This window comes from Moschus berezovskii, chromosome 26 (assembly GCF_049115385.1).
Source record: "Moschus berezovskii isolate FMDL1 chromosome 26, NW_MosBer_1.0, whole genome shotgun sequence".
In the NCBI taxonomy this organism is placed as follows: Eukaryota; Metazoa; Chordata; class Mammalia; order Artiodactyla; family Moschidae; genus Moschus; species Moschus berezovskii.
In genome coordinates this window covers 5,481,305-5,500,908 of record NC_142485.1, presented here as the reverse complement: position 1 = coordinate 5,500,908, position 19,604 = coordinate 5,481,305, and the positions used below count along the sequence as shown (strand labels likewise).

The 19,604-nt window shown below is 45.8% G+C and overlaps 1 protein-coding gene across 3 annotated transcripts in view; it reads left to right on the top strand.

Annotated features, from left to right (window-relative positions):
• The first annotated feature begins 9,546 nt into the window (after positions 1–9,546).
• The window catches only part of NGLY1 (N-glycanase 1), a 58,161-nt gene continuing 48,103 nt past the window's right edge, over positions 9,547–19,604 (top strand). For 2 of the 3 annotated variants that reach the window (XM_088832719.1, XM_055416731.2), the window contains exons 1-2: positions 9,547–9,735; positions 17,660–17,774. In XM_088832719.1, coding sequence (XP_088688845.1) covers positions 9,596–9,735; positions 17,660–17,774 — 255 coding nt within the window. In that variant the 5' untranslated portion in view covers positions 9,547–9,595. The remainder of the gene's footprint in view (positions 9,736–17,659; positions 17,775–19,604) is intronic. The other variant, XM_055416733.2, reaches the window with a different exon arrangement.

The following is a 19,604-nucleotide window of genomic DNA, read 5'->3' as shown; positions in this document are numbered from 1 at the left end:
CAGTGTCTGACAAGAATGGAGACAAGAATAGAACAAAGAAAAATGTAGACATTTATTTCTAAGTCTTCGAAAAATTCAGCAACTTATTTGCTCAGAGCTGACTGAATTTATTAAGGGAAAAATAATGTGAGCATATTTTTTTTAATGCAAGAAGCCAGCGGAAATGGCAACCCACTCCAGTGTGGGTTCTTGCCTGGAGAATCCCAGGGAAGGGGGAGCCTGGTGGGCTGCCGTCTATGGGGTCGCACAGAGTCTGACACGACTGAAGCGACTTAGCAGCAGCAGCAGCAGCAGCAGCAAGGTAGTATTTAAAGGAAGAGCAAACTCATTGGAAAAGACCCTGATGCTGGGAAAGATTGAAGGCAAAAGGAGAAGGGGGGAGACAGAGGATGAGATGGCTGGATGGAATCATCAACTCAATGGACATTCATTTGCACAAACTCTGGGAGATAGTGAAGGACAGAGGAGCCTGGTGTGTTGCAGTCCACTGGGTCGCAGAGTCAAACCTGACTTAGGGACTGAACAACTACAGCTCATGTGCTGTCCCAGGTGAGTTTTGTGTCCTTTTTCCTTTTTTAGTTTTTGGTCCTGCTGGGCAGCTTGCAGGATCTTAGTTCTCCAACTAGGGATTGAATCTGCACCCTCATCCCTTAGCAATGAAAGCATGGGGACCTAACCACTGGACTGCCACTGAATTCCCTATCCTTTTCTCTCCTTTAGATAAAGGGTTGACTATATACTCTGCATCTGAACCTGTCAGCGTATTTGTCTCTTTCTGGGCAATGTCTCTTGAAGCATTTTTTTTCCAAGTAGAGTGCTTTGCCATCTTTCCCAGCTCTAGAGGACTTGGGAGAAAATTAGCTTTTCCTGGTTAGTAATGGATTTAAATGTGTCTGGAAATACACTTTTTCTCAAATCGTTCCCTAATATGACTTTGAGTCATCCTTGATCCAAGGCCTAGTCCATCACTTCTTAGTACGACCTTCTTTCAATGATAGTAGAGTTACTTTAAGAGAAATTAAAACAAACATTTGGTTATAAAATACAACTAAAACTTAATGAAAAGTACCCAAATTTGCTCTCTCCTCTCTTCATTGATATACAGTGTTTTCGAGTCACAGTGTGAAAACTAAAATATATTTTATGAAACCAAACTCATATGCAACACAGTTTTAACACGCTGTTCTTTTTTCTTTTGTACATCACAAAATTATCTTGGATAAGAAGTGACAAATTGATTAAAATATTGTAGAAAAGTAAAGCCATTGATAAGTCATTTCATTTTCATTTCTCCCTCTGATCTTCCCTTTGTCTGGAAAGGGGTGAGAAATTTTATGATATTCTAATAGCTGTATATGATTTAGTACCATGTGTGTACATGTGCTTAGTCACTCAATCGTGTCTGACTCTTTGTGACCCCATGGACTGCCCACAGGCTCCTCTGTCCATGGGGATTCTCCAGGCAGGAATACTGGAGTGGGTTGCCATTCCCTACTCCATGGGATCTTCCCAACCCAGGACTCAAACCCAGGTCTCCCTGCATTGCAGGTGGATTCTTTACCATTTGAGCCACCAGGGAAACCATTTAGTACCATCAGTTCAATTCAGTTCAGTTCAGTCGCTCAGTCGTGTCCGACTCTTTGCGACTCCATTAATCACAGCACGCCAGGCCTCCCTGTCCATCACCAACTCCCGGAGTTCACTCAAACTCATGTCCATTGAGTTGGTGATGCCATCCAGCCATCTCATTCTCTGTCGTCCCGTTCTCCTCCCACCCCTAGTCCTTCCCAGCATCAGAGTCTTTTCCAGTGAGTCAACTCGTCGCATGAGGTGGCCAAAGTATTGGAGTTTCAGCTTTAGCATCAGTCCTTCCAATGAACACCCAGGATTGATCTCCTTTAGAATGGACTGGTTGGATCTCCATTTAGTACCATATTCCTTGCCAAAATACATTGGTATTTTATCTAAAATAAAAACCTTCAAAATGGCCTGACTTAGCATAGTCTCTTGTTCACCCATAGGTTTACTTAAATTTTTGTGATTTGGTTCAAAACTGTGTTTCGAGGTATAGTTCCCATTCTCTGTTAAGATAGATTTCCACCCAAGATGACTGTTCTCTTGCTCTGCTCAACCAGAGTCTGCTTCACCTACGTCTGTTCATGTGACTGACCTTCCTACATACTTGCCCCAGCCCCAGCTAGTGACTTCTAATCTCTAGCTCAGAACCCCCCTAACGTGACAGTTTATCAAAGGGGCCATGAGGGATATGTCCCTCTGCTTACTTCTCCTGGTAACCTATGAGCTAGCCGGATGTCAGCGTGGGCCCCCTCCTACCGGAAGCAAAGACCCCTGCCACGTCCTGCCCACCTGCCCACTGTCTGCAGCATACGTGTAAGATCCTTCTGTCCATTAAACCATCGATGTCTCTGGGCTCTTTTTTCAGTCTTGAAGCAAGTACAGGTTTGCAGGCCTACGGGGTGCAGACCAACACCCAGCAAAACTGAGCTTATTGCCTCTAGATAGCCTTCAGCTTCTCTTGTTTCATCTCTGTATCTCTGCTTGTACTTTCTTTTCTTCAACATTTCTGCCTAACCTGAGCCAGAAACTGGCATAAGAAAATGAATAGGGTATGGTTCCTGCTTTCAGGAAGTTCACTGTCTAGTAGAAGGAAATAGCCGTGAAGACAAATACGTGCCAAGTACTGAAACAGGTGCTATAACAGAAGAATATAACAGAATTATATGAAATAGTATAATACTATGGGTCAATACTACCTTCCAAAGTCAGGAAAGTCTTCCAAAAAGTTGACCTTTGAACTGCATCTTGAAGATGAGTAAATGTCTAGTAATCTTGGTGGGAAAGGGCATCCTGACAGGCAGAACAGAACAAACTTCTGAGACCTGGTATCTTCTACAGCCTGTTGGTAGTAGTTCAGTGTGGCCAACACTGGATTTGAGGTGTGGGACAAAGCAACAGGGAAAGTCTGAGAGTGAAGAATGGGCTGATGGGAACAAGTCTTGGGTTTTGTGCAAAAGACTTCCGATTACTTCTGTAGGTCAGAGATGGTATGTGGGCAGCCCCAGTCTTCAGCCTATGGACTTCAACCTTCTTTTATTGAATCAAAATTCCTCCAGGAAGGAAATGGTACACTCTCTCATTCCCTGCCCCAGGCCCTCTGCTTCTTTTCGTCTTGAACAAAGCCACTGACGTTCAAATTTCTTGCCTAATTCCTGACATCACTTGACTGTAGTGTGTGCTGAACTGCTGAAATTTGGTCTTTGTACACTAGTGCTGGATTAAATCTCAGGGACGAGATTCTGAGTGAAACAAAAATAGCTTCATTGCTTGGTCGGGCAAACGGGGTCATAGCAGGCAAGTGCCCTCAAGACTGTGTATCCTGCCCTAGAAGGGGTAGTGAAGTACCATGATGTTCAAGAATCAGGGCGTGGTCAGCTTGTGGACGTCCTTCTGAATGGCTGGTGGTGAGGTAATCCAGAGTCTGCATCATCAGCCTCTGGTTCCAACTGGTCGGGGTCTACCTGCTTGTGGGCAGCAGGCAATTAACTTCTCCACCTGGTGGGGGTTTCAGAATCTGTAGGCCAAGGCTCAGAATATTATCTATAGTCCTTGAGAAAGAACTAAAGGTCCTTGACTTTGTTTAATGGCCAAAGTGTTGTTTTGTCTTGCTTGACTGTTTCCCTTTGACTAAAGTCTTTCTACAGACAAAAGGCAGGCGGAGGACATGGGTAGGGGCGTCTATTCTGGGAAGTCTTTATAAGGGTCTTGCTTAGTTACATGGGGGCAAGGGGTAGCCACAGAAGACTTCTCGGCGAAGAGTAACATGATCAGAGGGGTGGTTTAGAAAGAGCATCATTGCAGTATGTGCAGGGGGGTTGGAGGGTGTGGGAGTGGCCGTGGGGAAGAGAGTGCAGACTGATGGGGCCTGAACCAGGGCAGTGGCAAGGAGGAGAGGTTGCCAGGATGCTGTCCTCAGGTGTGTGTGTGTTTGCGGGGGGGTGATCTCCCACAAATGGGATGTCCGCCCCTTCCTCACCCCATTAACCTCCAAGTCTAAGGGTTCTGTTCAAATTCTTCCTCTTCCATGAAACTTCAACGACAGTGGAATTTTCCTTCCTCTAAGTGAATACTTCTCAAACTGTACTGGGCACCTGAAAGGCTTACTCCATAGATTGCTGGGTCTCACCTGTAAAGATGGGGCTTGAGAGCTTCCCAGGTGGCTCAGTGGTAAAGAATCCGACCGCCAATGCAGGAGACAGGGGTTCAATCCCTGGTCCGGGAAGATTGCACGTGCACCGAGCAACTCAGCCTGTGTGCCACAACTACTGAGCTTGTGCTCTGGACCCCATAAGCCGCAACTGCTGAGACCCGAGCACCCTCAAGCCGTGCTTTGCAACAAGAAAAGCCTCTGCAAGGATAAGCCTGCAGGATACAGTGAGAGACAAGCCCCTACTTGCCACAACTAGAGAGAAGCCTGCACAGCAATGAAGACCCAGCACAGCCAAAAATAAATAAAATCATGAAAAAAAACATGGGGCTTGAGAACATCTTGATGAATTCCCTGGTGATGCTGCTGCTGGTCCAACCAGTGAGCGGACTCACAGAGACTCCCGTGAAGCCAGTGGGCCCGTGCTCATCGCCACTGCTTCACTGTGTGGCACAGCACCTTTAGTAGCCACTGCGTAACTATTTGGTGAGTGAATGAATTAGAGAATGAATGAACAAACACATACGCGTATGCATACCCCACTTCGTACATCTCTTACCAAACGGTTTTTTTCACAGTGGCTCTTTTTCTTTCATCAACTAAACGGCTATCTGTGTATAGTGTTAGTGTTAGCCGCTCAGTCGTGCCCGACTCTTTGCGACCCCAGGACTGAAGCCCACCAGGCTCCTCTGTCCATGAGATTTTCCAGGCAAGGATACTGGAGTGGGTTGCCGTTTCCTTCTCCAGGGGATCTTCCCAACCCAGGGATCGAACCCGGGTCTCCTGCACTGCAGGCAGATTCTTTACCGACTGAGCTACAGGGGTGTGTATAAGGTGGTATTATTCGTTTTGTCCTTCCTACTAGATTAAAAGTTTCTTATGTCATTCATCTCAGGCTGCTTTGCAGAGTGCGTGCTCAGTAAATAGTACTTGGTTATATACGTAATCGGAGAAGGCAACGGCAAGCCACTCCAGTACTCTTGCCTAGAAAATCCCATGGACGGAGGAGCCTGGTAGACTGCAGTCCATGGGGTCGCTACGAGTCAGACATGACTGAGCGACTTCACTTTCACTTTTCACTTTCAGACATTGGAGAAGGAAATGGCAACCCACTCCAGTGTTCTTGCCTGGAGAATCCCAGGGGCGGGGGAGCCTGGTGGGCTGCCGTCTGTGGGGTCGCACAGAGTCGGACACGACTGAAGTGACTCAGCAGCAACCGCAGCAGCATATAGTTAATAGGATCATACGATAGTGAATCATCACATACTCCTGAAAGGCTTCAACCCCTCTCCTTGCCAGTACTCTTCATTTAGGTCAACATTTTCAATTTTTATGACAAAACCTGTCCCGGGAAATTTTAGTGAGTCGTATCTTTATTTCATCTAAGAATAGTGCCACCATATGTCATATGTCTCCTAAAGATGGTGTTCTTAATAAAGCTGGAATCCTAAAAAGAAATTCATTACTCTGAAGCAAAAAAAATTCAAGTGAAAGAACAGAAAGTTCAAACCTGATTTAATACTAGAATATCCTTTTATGTGTTTGAAGCAGGGGTGGGTATAAAGAGATTAAGAGTAGCTTAATATCTTCAATTTTTCTACAGGAAATTGAAAAATCAAAATATTTTCAACTTACGGAAGTAGAAGAAGCAGACAAGGAAAAGAACGAGTCAAGTCCCTTATCATAATAAATTCCTTAATAGCTCCATAAATGGTATCCTAGAGAGATTTTAGTTACTCAAAGTAAAGAGTAATTGGGAAGGAATAAAATTTCAGATGAATTAAAATAAACAATAACTCAGTGAATTACCCTTGAAATGAGGATTTTTATGACTTTATGGACTGTATGATATTATAATAGCATTAATTTTGTAGCACTGGTTCTCACACTATTATTGCACGTTTCCCACAGAAGCACCCCCAAGACCAACACCTGTCAAGGGAAAAGCTGAGTTGCTAATACTCTGTTCCTCCCCACACCACATATGCATTGCTGCTTCAATCCTAGAGTACCTCCATTTTGATGTTTTATATATACTAGGTTTTCTCTTAAGATTTTATTTGGGGGGAAAAAAAAGGTGTTCTAGATCTTAAAAAAAATCCTATTAGATAGTATATGGTAACCTTATATGATTATTATAGAATAAATAAGTTGATGGAAAAAGAAACTCCAGGGGAATACAGTTTGTGATGGAGACAGCTAATCACAACCCCAATCCCCACCCCCATCCTCCCTCCTTGAGAGTTGTGGGTGCTCCCTGTCCAGCTAAGGACTACATTTCCCAGCCTCCTACCTTCCCCAACCCTGGCAGACTTTTACCTAGTTGGGGCTTCCTTTTCACCAGTGATACAGTAAAGAAAACGCTGTTTGTCATTTCTGGGCCCATGAAGCAGATATGCCTTCTTTGTGCCCAGCCACTAAGTAAATGCAGAAGTCTCTGAGGCCATATAGCAGTGGTTAACAAACCACAAGCTAAATCCAGAAGGCTGCTTGTTTTTGTAAATAGTTTCATTGGAACATAGCTATACCCACTCATTCTAAAGTACAGTAGACCCTTGAATAACATGGCTTTGAACTGCCTGGGTTTACTTAATATGTGGATTTTTAAAAATATTAAATGCTACAGTGCTATATGGTCTGCTGTTGGTTAAATCCTCAGATTCAAAACCACTCAATACGATCTACAAGCTACAGTGGAACTTCACATGTATACGGAGGAAGTTATTCACAGAATTTGACTGCCCGGGAGTGTTGGTGACCATAACACCCCATGCTGTTCACCCTAACACCCCATGTTAGGCATGTTAAGAACAAACTCTACTGTTTGCTGCAGAGGCAGAGTAGTTAGAAAGTTGAAACAGACATGGTATGGCCACAAAGCCTTAAACATTTACTAAATGGCAACCGATTCCAGTATTTTTGCCTGGAAAATCCCATGGACAGAGGAGCCTAGCAGGGTACAGTCCATGGGCATGGGATTGCAAAGAGTCGGACACAACTGAGCAACGGAGCGTGCATGCATATGGCCCTTTATAAAAAATGTTTGTTGATCTCTATGCTATGGGATGAAAGGAGCCTGGGGTCCTGAATCATTACACGGAGGAACTGACAAATGAGAACTGCATTGTTAAACTGTTGTGTGAACAAGAAAGATATTTCTTATGTTAAATCATGGAAATCTTTAGTTACAGCAGCTAACAACAAATTATCAGTTGAACACACTGTTCTTGGAACCTGGTCCAAGAATATTATATTTACTAATATATAAATAAATATTAATATATAAACAAATATTATATTTATTAAAATCTTCTCACACATATCTGGCAATTGAACGATAATTGAAGTGGACAGTATAGCTCAGGGCCTTGCTCAGAGATACTGGAAGGAAATTTCGAACTTAAAAAGCAAACTGAAGATAAAGGATCAAGAAAATTTAAAGAAACTAACTTAGACAAAAACTAACCTTTAAAATCTATCGTCAAGAAATAATATTTGTTGAGGTTTGGAAAGGAATTTCTGCAAAGAAAGGAGGCATTGGTAAAGCACATTTTCAAAGGCATGGAGAGGCAGAGCATGGATTAAAGAGGTTAGGATCCATCTTCTAAGAGGAATAGAGGACACGCATCACAGCCTCTACCTGCACAACAAAGTCACAAATTGATACATACCCTTACTATATCGGATGCATAACTTGCTGTCTCTCCTTTCCCCTCTATCCTTTTCTGTCATTATTGGGTCTGTGTTTTATTATGGTCAATAGAATCCACCACCTGCAACCTGCAGTTTCAAAAAACACTTCTTTACAGAAGCACAATACTATCTGGGCTGGGAATGATGCAAGAGATTTTCAATTATCTAGTTCTAAAAGGAACCCATAGAGGAACTCCCTGCAGAGTTCATAGCCACGCCTTTGGTTTTGACAACTGTTTGCTCCTTCTTCCTGGGGTCTTTCATCCCCATTTATTTAGGAAGGCCTGACAACCTGCGATGAGGAAGCTGTAAGATATTTTTATTTGGGAAAAAGATGGCGGTTGGAATACAAGGAGTTTCCCCGCCGTCTTGGCTGGATCTATTGAGGTCAGCCTTGGGACACAGAGGAACCGAGGTTTCTGCGATGTACCAACCAGCACCACTAGCCCTGGCCAAAGTCCACAGCCCCCTGTACCAGCCCTTCCACCCCACCCCTGGCCCAGACTACTGAGTCAATTCCCAGGAAGGTTGATAAGAAGCTTTCTCTGTCTCCTTTTATACTTTAATGAGACTCTGTTACACAAAAGCTCTTGAGTGATCAAGCCTGGTCCCTGGTCCCGAAGCTAAAATCTTCTTCGGAGATCACGAATCCGATATGTTCACTGAAAGCTATCACCTCCAGACTGCTACTGCTAAGTCACTCAGTCCTGTCCGGCTCTTTGCGACCCCATAGACTGTATCCTGGCAGGCTCCTCAGCTCATAGGATTCTCCAAGCAAGAATACAGGAGTGGGTTGCCATTTTCTCCTCCAGGGAATCTTCCCAACCCAGGGATTGAACTCACGTCTCCTGCATGGCAGGCGGATTGTTTACAGCTGAGCCACTAGGGACGCCCAACACCCCTGGGCAAAGCCCCTTGTTCTGGAGGATCAAGACCCCGTCCCCGTCTGGCCGAAGCTCCTTGGGCCCTGACCACCAGGTTTCTCTCTCGGTCCAAAACCTCAAAGCTCCCGAACAGCCCCCAGCAGGCGGGGACAAAGCCCCTGCCCCACCTAGACGACAGGGTGCCTGGAGACCAGCGCCCGCACTGGAGACCAGCCTCTACACTGTGCCCGGGCAGAGTCCCCACCCCCGGAAACCAGCCCCGCCCCTCCCCCTGGAGACCAGCCCCGCCCCTCCCCCTGGAGACCAGCCCCGCCCATGGAGACTAGCCCCGCCCATGGATACCGGCCCCGCCCATGGGGACCAGCCCCGCCCCTCTCCACTGCAGACCAGCCCCGCCCCTGGATACCGGCCCCGCCCCTGAAGACCAGCCCCGCCCCTCCCCACTGCAGGCCAGTCCCGCCCCCCCGGAAACCAGCCCCGCCCATGGATACCAGCCCCGCACCTGGAGACCAACCCCGCACCTGGAGAACAGCCCCGCCCCAACCCCTGGCGACCAGCCCCGCCCCTGGAGACCAGCCCCGCCCCACCCCCTGGAGACCAGCCTCGCCCCGCACCCCCTCCTCCCCCTCCCCCCGGAGCCCAGCCCCGCCCCTGGAGACCAGCCCCGCCCCTCCTCCCTCTCCCCCGCCCCCCGGGCCGGCCGCGGGCGCGGCGCGCCGGGGCGCCTGCTTAGAGCGCGCGCGGCGCGGGGCGGGAGCGGACGGCGTGGGGCGGGGCTCGGCCGCGCTCGAGCATGGCGGCGGCAGCGGCGGCGGCGCTGGGCGGCTCTGCAGGCTCCGCGTCCCCGGCCGTGGCCGAGCTCTGCCAGAACACCCCGGAGACGTTCCTGGAGGCGTCCAGGTTGCTGCTCACCTACGCGGACAACATCCTTAGGTGCGGGCCGCGGGGGGCGCGGACGGCAGGCGGGGCGCGGCGCCCGCTCGGCCCGGGCCTGGGGCGCAGTCGCCGGTCCCGGACCCCCAGGACTGAGACCTGGCCCGCGCAGCCCCGCCGGGGGAGGCGGCGTCCCGACCTGCGCCCCGGCGTCGCGCGGGCGGGCCCGGCCGTTGAACCGCCTTCCGGGCCCGGACAGGGGCGGCCGCCGGCGTCTCGCGGCCCCGCGGGCGTTTGGGCCGCCGGGAAGGCGCCGGGACGCCGGTGAGGGGCGCGCCGGCCTCCGGCCCGCGTCCTGCGGGCGTCCTCACGGCGCCGCCGAGTCCGCGGGGGCGGTCCTGGCCGGGCGCGCTGTGAGCGCCCCAGACCTCCGAGGGACCTCGCGGCGTGGGGCCGTCGGGAAGTGGACTTTGGACGACTTCCCGCTGCTCTGAGCTCCCCCGGCGTGGCGCCCAGAGGGACCTGAGGTGCGGGCGGAGGGGCGCCTGTGAAAGCTCCGCCCCGGCCTCGGACCCTGGCGCGCTGTGTGTCGGCGTGAAGTCTGAAAAGGAGATTCCTGCTCAGCTTCAAGGCTCTAGATTTCACGTGACCTGATGTTGGAGACGTTTAGTTGCGAGTGCAGGGTCTTAAGCCATGGCACTGTCAATGCTCTTCTCATGAAAGTGAAAGGCACTCAGTCGTGTCCGACTCTTTGCGGCCCCACGGACTGTCCAGTCCATGGAATACTCCAGGCCAGAATACTGGCGTGGGGAAACGTTCCCTTCTCCAGGGGATCATCCCCACCCAGGAATCGAACCCAGGTCTCCCTCATCCGTTGGTGGACTCTTTACCAGCTGAGCCACCGGGGAAGCCTAAGAATACTGGAGTGTGTTGCTGTTCCCTTCTCCAGGGGATCTTCCCGATTCAGGGATCGAACCCGGGTCTCCCGCATTGTGGGCAGAGTTTTTACCAGCTGAGCCACTAGGGAAGCCCTTCATACAGGTAACCTTAATGATTTTACAAGTGAATCGAAGGAACAACACGTGGAGCCTCTGTGCTGAGCCAGGTGCTCCGAGGGGTGCAGTGTGCACAGCGGCACGATTGTGACCTAGGTGGGGGCCGTCCCCCTCCGCTGTGACACCTTCTCGGCTCACCTTCCCTACCCCAGAAGGTCGAACAGCTCTTCAGAGCTCAAGGCTGGTGCCGGAGGACTCTGCCCTGAGTGAACCCCGAGGCAGAGTTCTCCAGAGCCCATCCGCCACCCGGACCTCCCGCCTGGGGAGCCACCCAGCTGTTCAAACCCCGTTATTGGGAACAGGGAGTTGGCCTTACAATAAGGATTCACTTCTGCTTTCAACCCAGTGAAACCACAGATGCTGAGATCAAGGTGTTGTGAGAAAGGAAATACTTTTGCATCACAGTCATCACTATGAATGTTTACCAAACTCAGAAGAAATCTGGCATGCTCTTCGTGCATGTTACAGTCTTTACCGTGGCTCATGTTTTCTATCCTAAAAAATGTTTGTCTAAAAAAAGAAGTTAGAAGTTCAACTCATATAAGTGGAGATGGTGTGAAAAACTACCTGTTCTAGTTTGTCTTAGGTAGTAATATTAGTTCCCTGCTCTCATATTCTTATAGTTCAAACTCCTTTGGTCTTGGCGGGGGGGACCCACGTTTTCTTCCCCTTCCAAGTCCATTTACTAGCTTGCTTGTTAACAGAAAAGCCCCAGACTTCTTCTTGAGCCCTTAGATTTCTGCACTACAGATATGCTGGAGAACAGAGGAGACCACGGTTTTGTTTGTTTTGATGCTTTAGGAAATCCTTTAACCTTAGAGATGGGGGGGGGGTTGTCTTGATATCCTTTGCAACTACGTCAGGGTAGTTATTTTATAGTATTTTATAGGGTGAATGCTGAAATGAGAATTTCATTTGCAGTTTGTTTTTAAATAGCAATATTTGTCACTGCACACAGGTGAAAATAATACTTTGGGGTAAATTTTAAATTTCTGCTTCAGATGATGCTTATCGTGTTCCCCAACTAAGAGTCATAAAGCTCGTGAAATTATGGAATGAAGTATATGCCAATTAGCATGCACAGTGTACCATGGGTTAGAACCATTTTTTTCAGTTCGTTAACTTCTTGATAAAAATCCGCTGTCCTCAGTATCTACCTCTCAAGAATCTGTAATAGTTTTACTGACATTCCACATGGGCTCCCTGGAAAATTTGCTTCATTCATTCTTTAAAAAAACATTTTACTTCCCACTAATTTCCTTTGCGAACTGCACACAGTTACTGGTTATGAACGGCACTGCGTATGATTGGGAAGGGCGAAGAATGGAAAGTGGTTTCTTTCTTCAAACAAAGTGTGTCTAGGAGTAAGACACAGAAAATAGCCATAGCATAATATCTGGAGGACAATTCGAGGATGATGTTTAAACGCTTACATATTTATATGAGAGGAGATAGCAGGGACCTGATGTGGATCGGTTTTGAGGAGAAAGGTTTGATAAGATGACATATATTTGACGTGTAGCTTCTAGACTCAGCGTAATGAGAGGTGCGTGGAGCATGGTGACGTAAGACGTCGTGGGCGTGGGTCTCACGTCTGCAGGTGCCGTCCGCGTGTGCGTCGCTGGATGAACGGAGAGGGCGGTGGGCAGGGGCTGTCAGGCCTTGATGACTGAGGACCGGGTACCTCTGGTAACGGGAGGAGACAGAACGCCTGAAGTAACTGCAGGTTTCTCGTCTGGTCACCGCTGAGCCAGGCAGTTAACGGAGAATGGACGGGTTTGTTGGCAGCTGTGTGGTGGAGAGTGTTTGTAATCAAACCAGTGAGTGCGTTTAAGTCCCAGCCCTCCGTTTCCTAGGAGTGTGATTATAGGCGATTTTTGTAAACTCTGGGTATCAATTTCCACATGTTTCACAACTTATTGACAGAGACGTATTAATACATCTTTTGTTACCCAGATGTTATTGACCACAGTGTTTCAGTACTCCACTGCATAAATCACTGGCCACCGGTGTTAGTTTCTACAAAAATCCCCTGGTCAGTAATGTCTTACCAGGAAAGAACAACACTTAAATTATAAGACTGTCGCAGAAGATAGAAAGATAGAAATAAATAACAGACATGGCACACGTGTTGTTTGTTTCTCTCATTCAGGTTTTCATGTTAAGCTGGGTTATGTGCACGTTTCCCATGTTGTCAGCTACAGAGAATGGTAAAGTTAGAGCCAGAGATGGTTTCCAGATGATTCTAAAGGCAGAGAGATGTTTTTGAAATTTTACTTGTACGTCAGAATAACAGTTTTTCAGAAGGATTAAGAAATAGTGTTTCAGATGGCCTGCAAAACAACTTCTGTGATCAGTGATAAAAATACAAGATTATAGAATGCACTCATGTACCAAGTTTCCATTTGTGAGAAGTCTTTCTGGGATTGTGCATTCCAAAGAAGAAGAGGACAAGTAAATTGCTCAGATATACTTAATTCCTAGCATTTCAGAAATTCTGAAGTAGAAACATTTAAGTTTTCCTTTTCTGAGAAAAGGAAAGTTGTAACTCAGTGGGAGGCTTTTTGCTAATATGTCTTAAAATCTTAGTAGTATGGTTGATTCTGACTTTTAGGGTGAAAAGCAGGGCTTTTTCTTACTATTCAGTTGTAAATTGTTCAGTTGCTAAGTCAGCAGGTTCCTCTGTCCTCCATTATCTCCCAAACTTTGCTCAAATTCATGACCACTGCTGTCTAACCATCTCATCCTCTGCCACCCTTTTCTCCTCCTGCCTTCTGTCTTTCCCAGCATCAGGGTCTTTTCCAATGAGCAGGCTCTTTGCATCAGGTGGCCAAAGTATTGGAGCTTCAGCATCAGTCTTTGCAATGAATATTCCTGGTCAGTTTCCTTTAGGATTGACTGGTTTGATCTTCTTGCAGTCCAAGGGACTCTCAAGAATCTTCTCCAGCCCCACAATTTGAAAGCATCAGTTCTTTGGCACTTAGCCTTCTTTGTGGTCCAACATCCGTATGTGACTACTGGAAAAACCGTAGCTTTGACTGTATGGACCTTTATTGTCAGAGAGATGTCACTGCTTTTTAGTACACTGGCTAGGTTTGTCATAGCTTTCCTTCCAAGGAGCAAACGTCTTTGAATTTCATGGCTGCAGTCACTGTCCACAGTGACTTTGGAGCCCAAGAAAATAAAATCTGTCTCTGTTTCCACTTTTTCTTCTTCTGTCTTCCATGAAATGATGGGACCAGATGCCATGATCTTAGTTTGTTTTTAATGTTGAATTTCAGGACAGCTTTTTCACTCTCCTCTTTTATCCTCATCAAGAGGCTCTTTAGTTTCTCTTTGTTTTTTGCCATTAGTGGTGTCATCTGCAGGTCTGAGGTTATTGATATTTCTCCCAGCAATCTCGATTCCAGCTTGTGAGTCATCCAGCCCGACATCTCGCATGAAGTTTTCTGCATATAAGTTAAATAGGCAGGGTGACAATATACGGCCTTGACGTCCTCCTTTCCCAATTTTGAACTAGTCCACTGTTCCATGTCCAGTACTGTTGCTTCTTGAACTGTGTACAGCGGACCACATTTTGTGAGAACTTTTCATTATGACCTGTCTGTCTTGGGTGGCCCTGCACGGCGTGACTCAACTTCATTGAGTTACGCAAGATCGTTTGCCATGACAAGGCTGGTGATACATGAAGTAGTCAGTTGTAAATACAAAGACTAATTTTTCTATAGATGAAACAATTTGGTGATACCTGTGGGTAAGACAACTCACAAGACACCAAAGTGTGTTCAGAGTGACAATTGAGTGAGATTCAGGAAATTTTGCTGCCCTTTGAAGCCCCATCTCTTCAACAGCATCATCCAGCAACCAAAAGAAACCTCAAGCTAAGGTGCAAAGTAATTGCTAAACAAGCAAGATAAATACTGGAAGTCATAGAAATAATTAATGCTCAGCAGAGATAGGAAGAAAAACATCAAAGAGTTATAGCACAGAAATCTTGAGAAAAGTCTGCAGAGAATTAACAGAAGATCAGACAAAACTGAAGGTGATCCTTAGGGCTGCTTTAGACACCACAGGGTAAAGAGAGTAGTGATGAGCTCAAGGAGGGTGGCTGCAGAAGGCTTAAACTGTGAAGCTAGATGTCTAGGCGTGTGTGTGTCTCTGTGTGTGTGTGGCGCTTTTCCAAAGGCAGGAAATGGGAGCTGATGGATTTGAGGTCTGAAGATCCTGGAGCCAAGTTCTCTAAGCCTTTGAGGGCTTAAGAGGTTGACTTTCACATCAGTCTATACTCACGACTATGGCTGGTCTGCTCAACACATTTTAAAAGAGGAAGATAGGATTTGAGTAACTGGACGTTATTGCCATTTTTTTGTTTGTTTGTTTGCAGTATGCATTGAATGAGAAAAACAGATGAATAGTATGTGAGGTTCATAGATAGTGTACAAAGATAGGAAATTGTCTATTAGATAACTAGAGAGGAAAATCTAAACAAAGCCCATATCAAAGATGCTGCATCAACAGTTACTTTGAAACACATCAAAATAATAAGCTATATCAGAACAGCTCATGTAAGTTTTCTAAGAATTTTTAAATACTAGTGGAAAGGGGAAGAAAAATTAGAAAATTAAGCACAGTAAAAGACTTTGATTATGTAGAAATCTGGAAACTGTTGGGAAAAAGCAGATTAAGAGCTCTGGCACTTTTGCACCAGTAGAATGTACCATTCTGGTGGTACCGCTTTATCACCCTGTTGGATGTGTTGAGAATCATGAAAAGATGCCTCATTTATCTGTAACCAGCTTTGATAAAGTTAGGGTTATGCTGTCGTTTAATGTTTACATTGTAAGAAAGAGTGACACAGTTGTGACGTAATGTAGCAGAGAAGCCAGGGATGCTAAACGTTTTGCTGTGCCCAGGCAGCCCCCACAACAAAGGCCAAAGGTCAGTATTGCCAAGATTTAGAAACTCTGATCTAATACACAGAATAAAATAGTAAGGCACCTGTCTCTCCTGTGTTTCTGTCATTGTATGGCAGTGACCATTTTATGACCTGCAATGAAGAACAGTGCTTTTGTTTTTAATTTCCAATCCTTTGTGAACCTATAACTTTTGTAAAATACAATGAAAATTTCATGGCAATGTCAAGTTACTGTAATAATTAATAATAATTGAATGCTCTCAGCTTCTGTATTCCTCATGGATGAATAGCAAAGAGTAGATTAGCGCCAATCTGGACACTTTAAAGAACACTATTTTAGAGCTTTTGTCTCTGAATATTCTGTAATAAACTTGTGTAGTTTTTGAAATTAAGGAAAAGAGGTTTAAAACAAAGTTTAAAACAGTTTAAAACAGTTTTTTAGCAACAGGAGCTGCTCGATGGAAAACAAATGTGAAATTTGTTGAAACTCCCACAATTAAAAATCCCTATTTTGGTTTTGTTTTTATATCACAGTGTCCAGAGAACATGTATAAGTTTAGGACTAAGGTGGCTGGTTATCTGTTAGCATTTGGCCACCCTGCCATTCCAGACCCCAGACTGATGGCCTCAGAACTTCCTCTGTGGACACCTGACGCAGCCACAGAAACCGAGATGTTGTGTTGATGGAAGCCAGTACCGTTGGACTTCCCTGGTGGCTCAAGATGGTTAAGAGTCAGCGTGCAATGCAGGGGACCTGGATTTGATCCCTGGGTCAGGAAGATCCCCTGGAGAAGGGAATGGCAACCCACCCCACTATTCTTGTCTGAAGAATTCCATGAAGAGAGGATACAACGCATGTGATCACATAGAATCGGACATGACTGAGTGACTAACACTCTAAGTTTCACCATTTTTAAGGGTGTCACTGTCAGATATGAAACCTGCTTATCCTAAATTATGTTCAGAAGGCCTTTTTGAGTATAATACCATGATTGTCTTTAACTTTTTTTTTTTAATAATCTCTGATTTATCAAGATTATTAAAAATCTCAAAGATGTTTCCTGTGCTGGTCTCACCCCACGTGTACTATTCAAAATCTTAATCATTGTAAAAGAAATTCATATCTTCATTTTATATTATTACCATCATTGTGACAAAAATATATCTTGAGCTGAAATAAGACTTGTAGTAAAAACAACCACTGGCCTAGGGAAGGAAGAAAAACCAAATAACTGTTAAGTTATAACTAGGTTCATGTTTGTCAGAAGTAAAGTCTTTGAGGAACTTTGGTTCATTTTTATCTAACTTTTTAGTTTCTTGTATTCATTCATTTAACAAGCATCTATTAATTTTTAATAAACTATAAATTATTAATACCATCTATATGTCAGGTGCTATCCTTGATTGAGATCCATCAGAACAAAACAGGCAAAACTGTCTGCCCCTGTCTGGAGGTTGCGTGAGTTTTTTTTCTTCAGTTCAGTTTAGTCGCTCAGTCGTGTCCGACTCTTTGCGACCCCATGAATCACAGCACGCCAGGCCTCCCTGTCCATCACCAACTCCCGGAGTTCACTCAAACTCATGTCCATCGAGTCGGTGATGCCATCCAGCCATCTCATTCTCTGTCGTCCCCTTCTCCTCCTGCCCCCAATCCCTCCTAGCATCAGACTTTTTTCCAATGAGTCAACTCGTCGCATGAGGTGGCCAAATTAGCAGCCCCCAAACTCATAAGGGTCTCTGATTTTAACAGCACGGAAATAGAAAGTTGCCTGTATTTCCCTCCTGGCAGCATTAATATGATCAGCTGTGGAGGTAAACAGTGATGTTATGCTAAGCATGCCCTGAGGGAAGAAGCATCAGATGAGGGTGTCCTTCCACACTGACTGACTGTGAAGTCAGATCTCTCCTGCCCTGAGGGAATACAGCCAGTACAAAACTTAGAAAGAATGTAAAAACATGCTGAAAGTGATAAATTGTTATATATAATGAGACTTTTTTTTTTCTTTCAAATCAGAAACCCCCATGATGAAAAATATAGATCTATCCGGATTGGAAACACAACTTTTTCTACTCGACTCTTGCCTGTCAGAGGAGCTGTTGAATGTTTATTTGAAATGGGGTTTGAAGAGGTAAGTGTGTTCGTGGCTTTCTCTGCAGTTTATGTACAGAGCATTCATTGTAGTGTTGATCAGTGATTTCTAAACAAGGTAATATTTTTTAATTGGTTCATTCAGGAAAGCTGTGGAACTAGTTATTTCTTCACTTATTGAACATTGAAAAATCACAGTAAATATACTTTTAAATCACAGTAAAATATAACGGCTTTCCCACAGGGAGAATTCCTACCATCTCAGTCCTTCAGGGAGGTCAGATGTGCAACCTAAGGACTAAATTGTGGCTCTTTTTAGACTTTTAGCCAAAATCTGCTATGTGAGCACAGAAGAATGGCCTCCAACCCCCTGTCTCCAGGAAGAAATGAAAAGGGTAAAAACAGAAAGGTTGAATTTAGCTGCCACACGTAAGGGTTCTCTTCTGTGACAGGAGAGAAGACTCAGTGTTTTGTGTTTGTTTTTATGTTTAGGTCAGACGAAAAGTTTGGTGGCATAGTTTAATTTTATGACAAAGGAAAGTAGCTGTCCAGATGATGAGTTTTCTGTGTGTATGTCTATGCTTAGCCATTTCTAGTTTATGGAGTACTGAAAGACATCAAACCTGGTTCTAGAGACTGAGTGATCAGTAGCAGTCAGAGCTGGCAAGGCTGTGGCCGCTGTTCAGGAGGAATGCTCGCTGAGTGGCCCTGGGTGCACTTGCCTCCCCACCTCTCTGCTTCCCTCCCCACGTCTGCTTCAGGCCTTAGAAATCCAGTGGTGAAACGGTAACAGATCCTTTCTCACGTGGAGCTTGCATTCCAGTAAGGCAGACAGACAGATGTGAAAGCATAGATGCAGTAAGGCTTGAAAAGACATTGTAAGCCACCATAGTTGGGGGCGGCCACGTGAGGAAGAGTGGTCGGGGAGGCCCCGGAGATCATGCTTAAGAGAGGAGAGGCAGTTCAGGTCCCTGACGCTCTCAGGTGAGGGCTTTCCAGTCACGGAGATTAGCCCATGCAGAGGACTGCTAGCAGGTGTAGCTTTGGCACAGAAACTAGCCACAGAGGCAGGCAGAGGTGTTGGCGTGGAGTCTGGGGAACTGTGGTAAAGACGACTTGGTGGGATGGGAAGCCAGTGAAAGGTTTTAAGCGGGGAAGAATATTTTTAAAGATTGCTCTCACCATTGTAGAGAGAATATTCTGAATGTTCCGCATGAGGGTGAGGCATAAGCCCCGGGGCCAGGTAGAAAGCTTATTGTTTTTGTCTCTCTGAGAAATGGCAGTGGTTTGTGTAAGTTCCGTGAGGGCGGGCTTTCTGTCTGTGTTGTTCCCTGTGCTCTGGCTGCTGGGGAAGGACCAGTACACATAGGCACTCAGTAAATATTTGTTGGATTAAAGACCGACAGCAACGGGAATGAGGGAGTGGAAGGATCCAGGATTTCTTTTTGAAGCAGAGTCTGTGGGACTTGCTGATGAATTAGATGTGGAGTATGAGGGAAAGGAAGAAGTCAGGGTGACATCTAGGTTTTGGTTTGAGCAACTGAGTGGATGGGAGTTCCATTCATTGAGACAGAAAAGTCCTGGATGGTAGCAGGTATCAGAGGAGGAAAAATTGGTAGCTGTCTTTTGGATAATTGTAACTGGTACACTGTTAAATATTCAAGTAGAGGTGTCAGGGAGAGAGTGAAGAAGGCTATGATGATTTCAAAGGAGAGGGCAGGGTGGTGTCAATTATTGTGTCATCTGCTTGTAGCTGCTCACAGGCATCTGAACATAAAGAAGTTAAAACTATAGACAGGGAAAATTGAGAAAATTGCTGATTTTGTTCAAGGAAATGCAGATTTTTGAGTCAAATGACAGGAAAATTAAG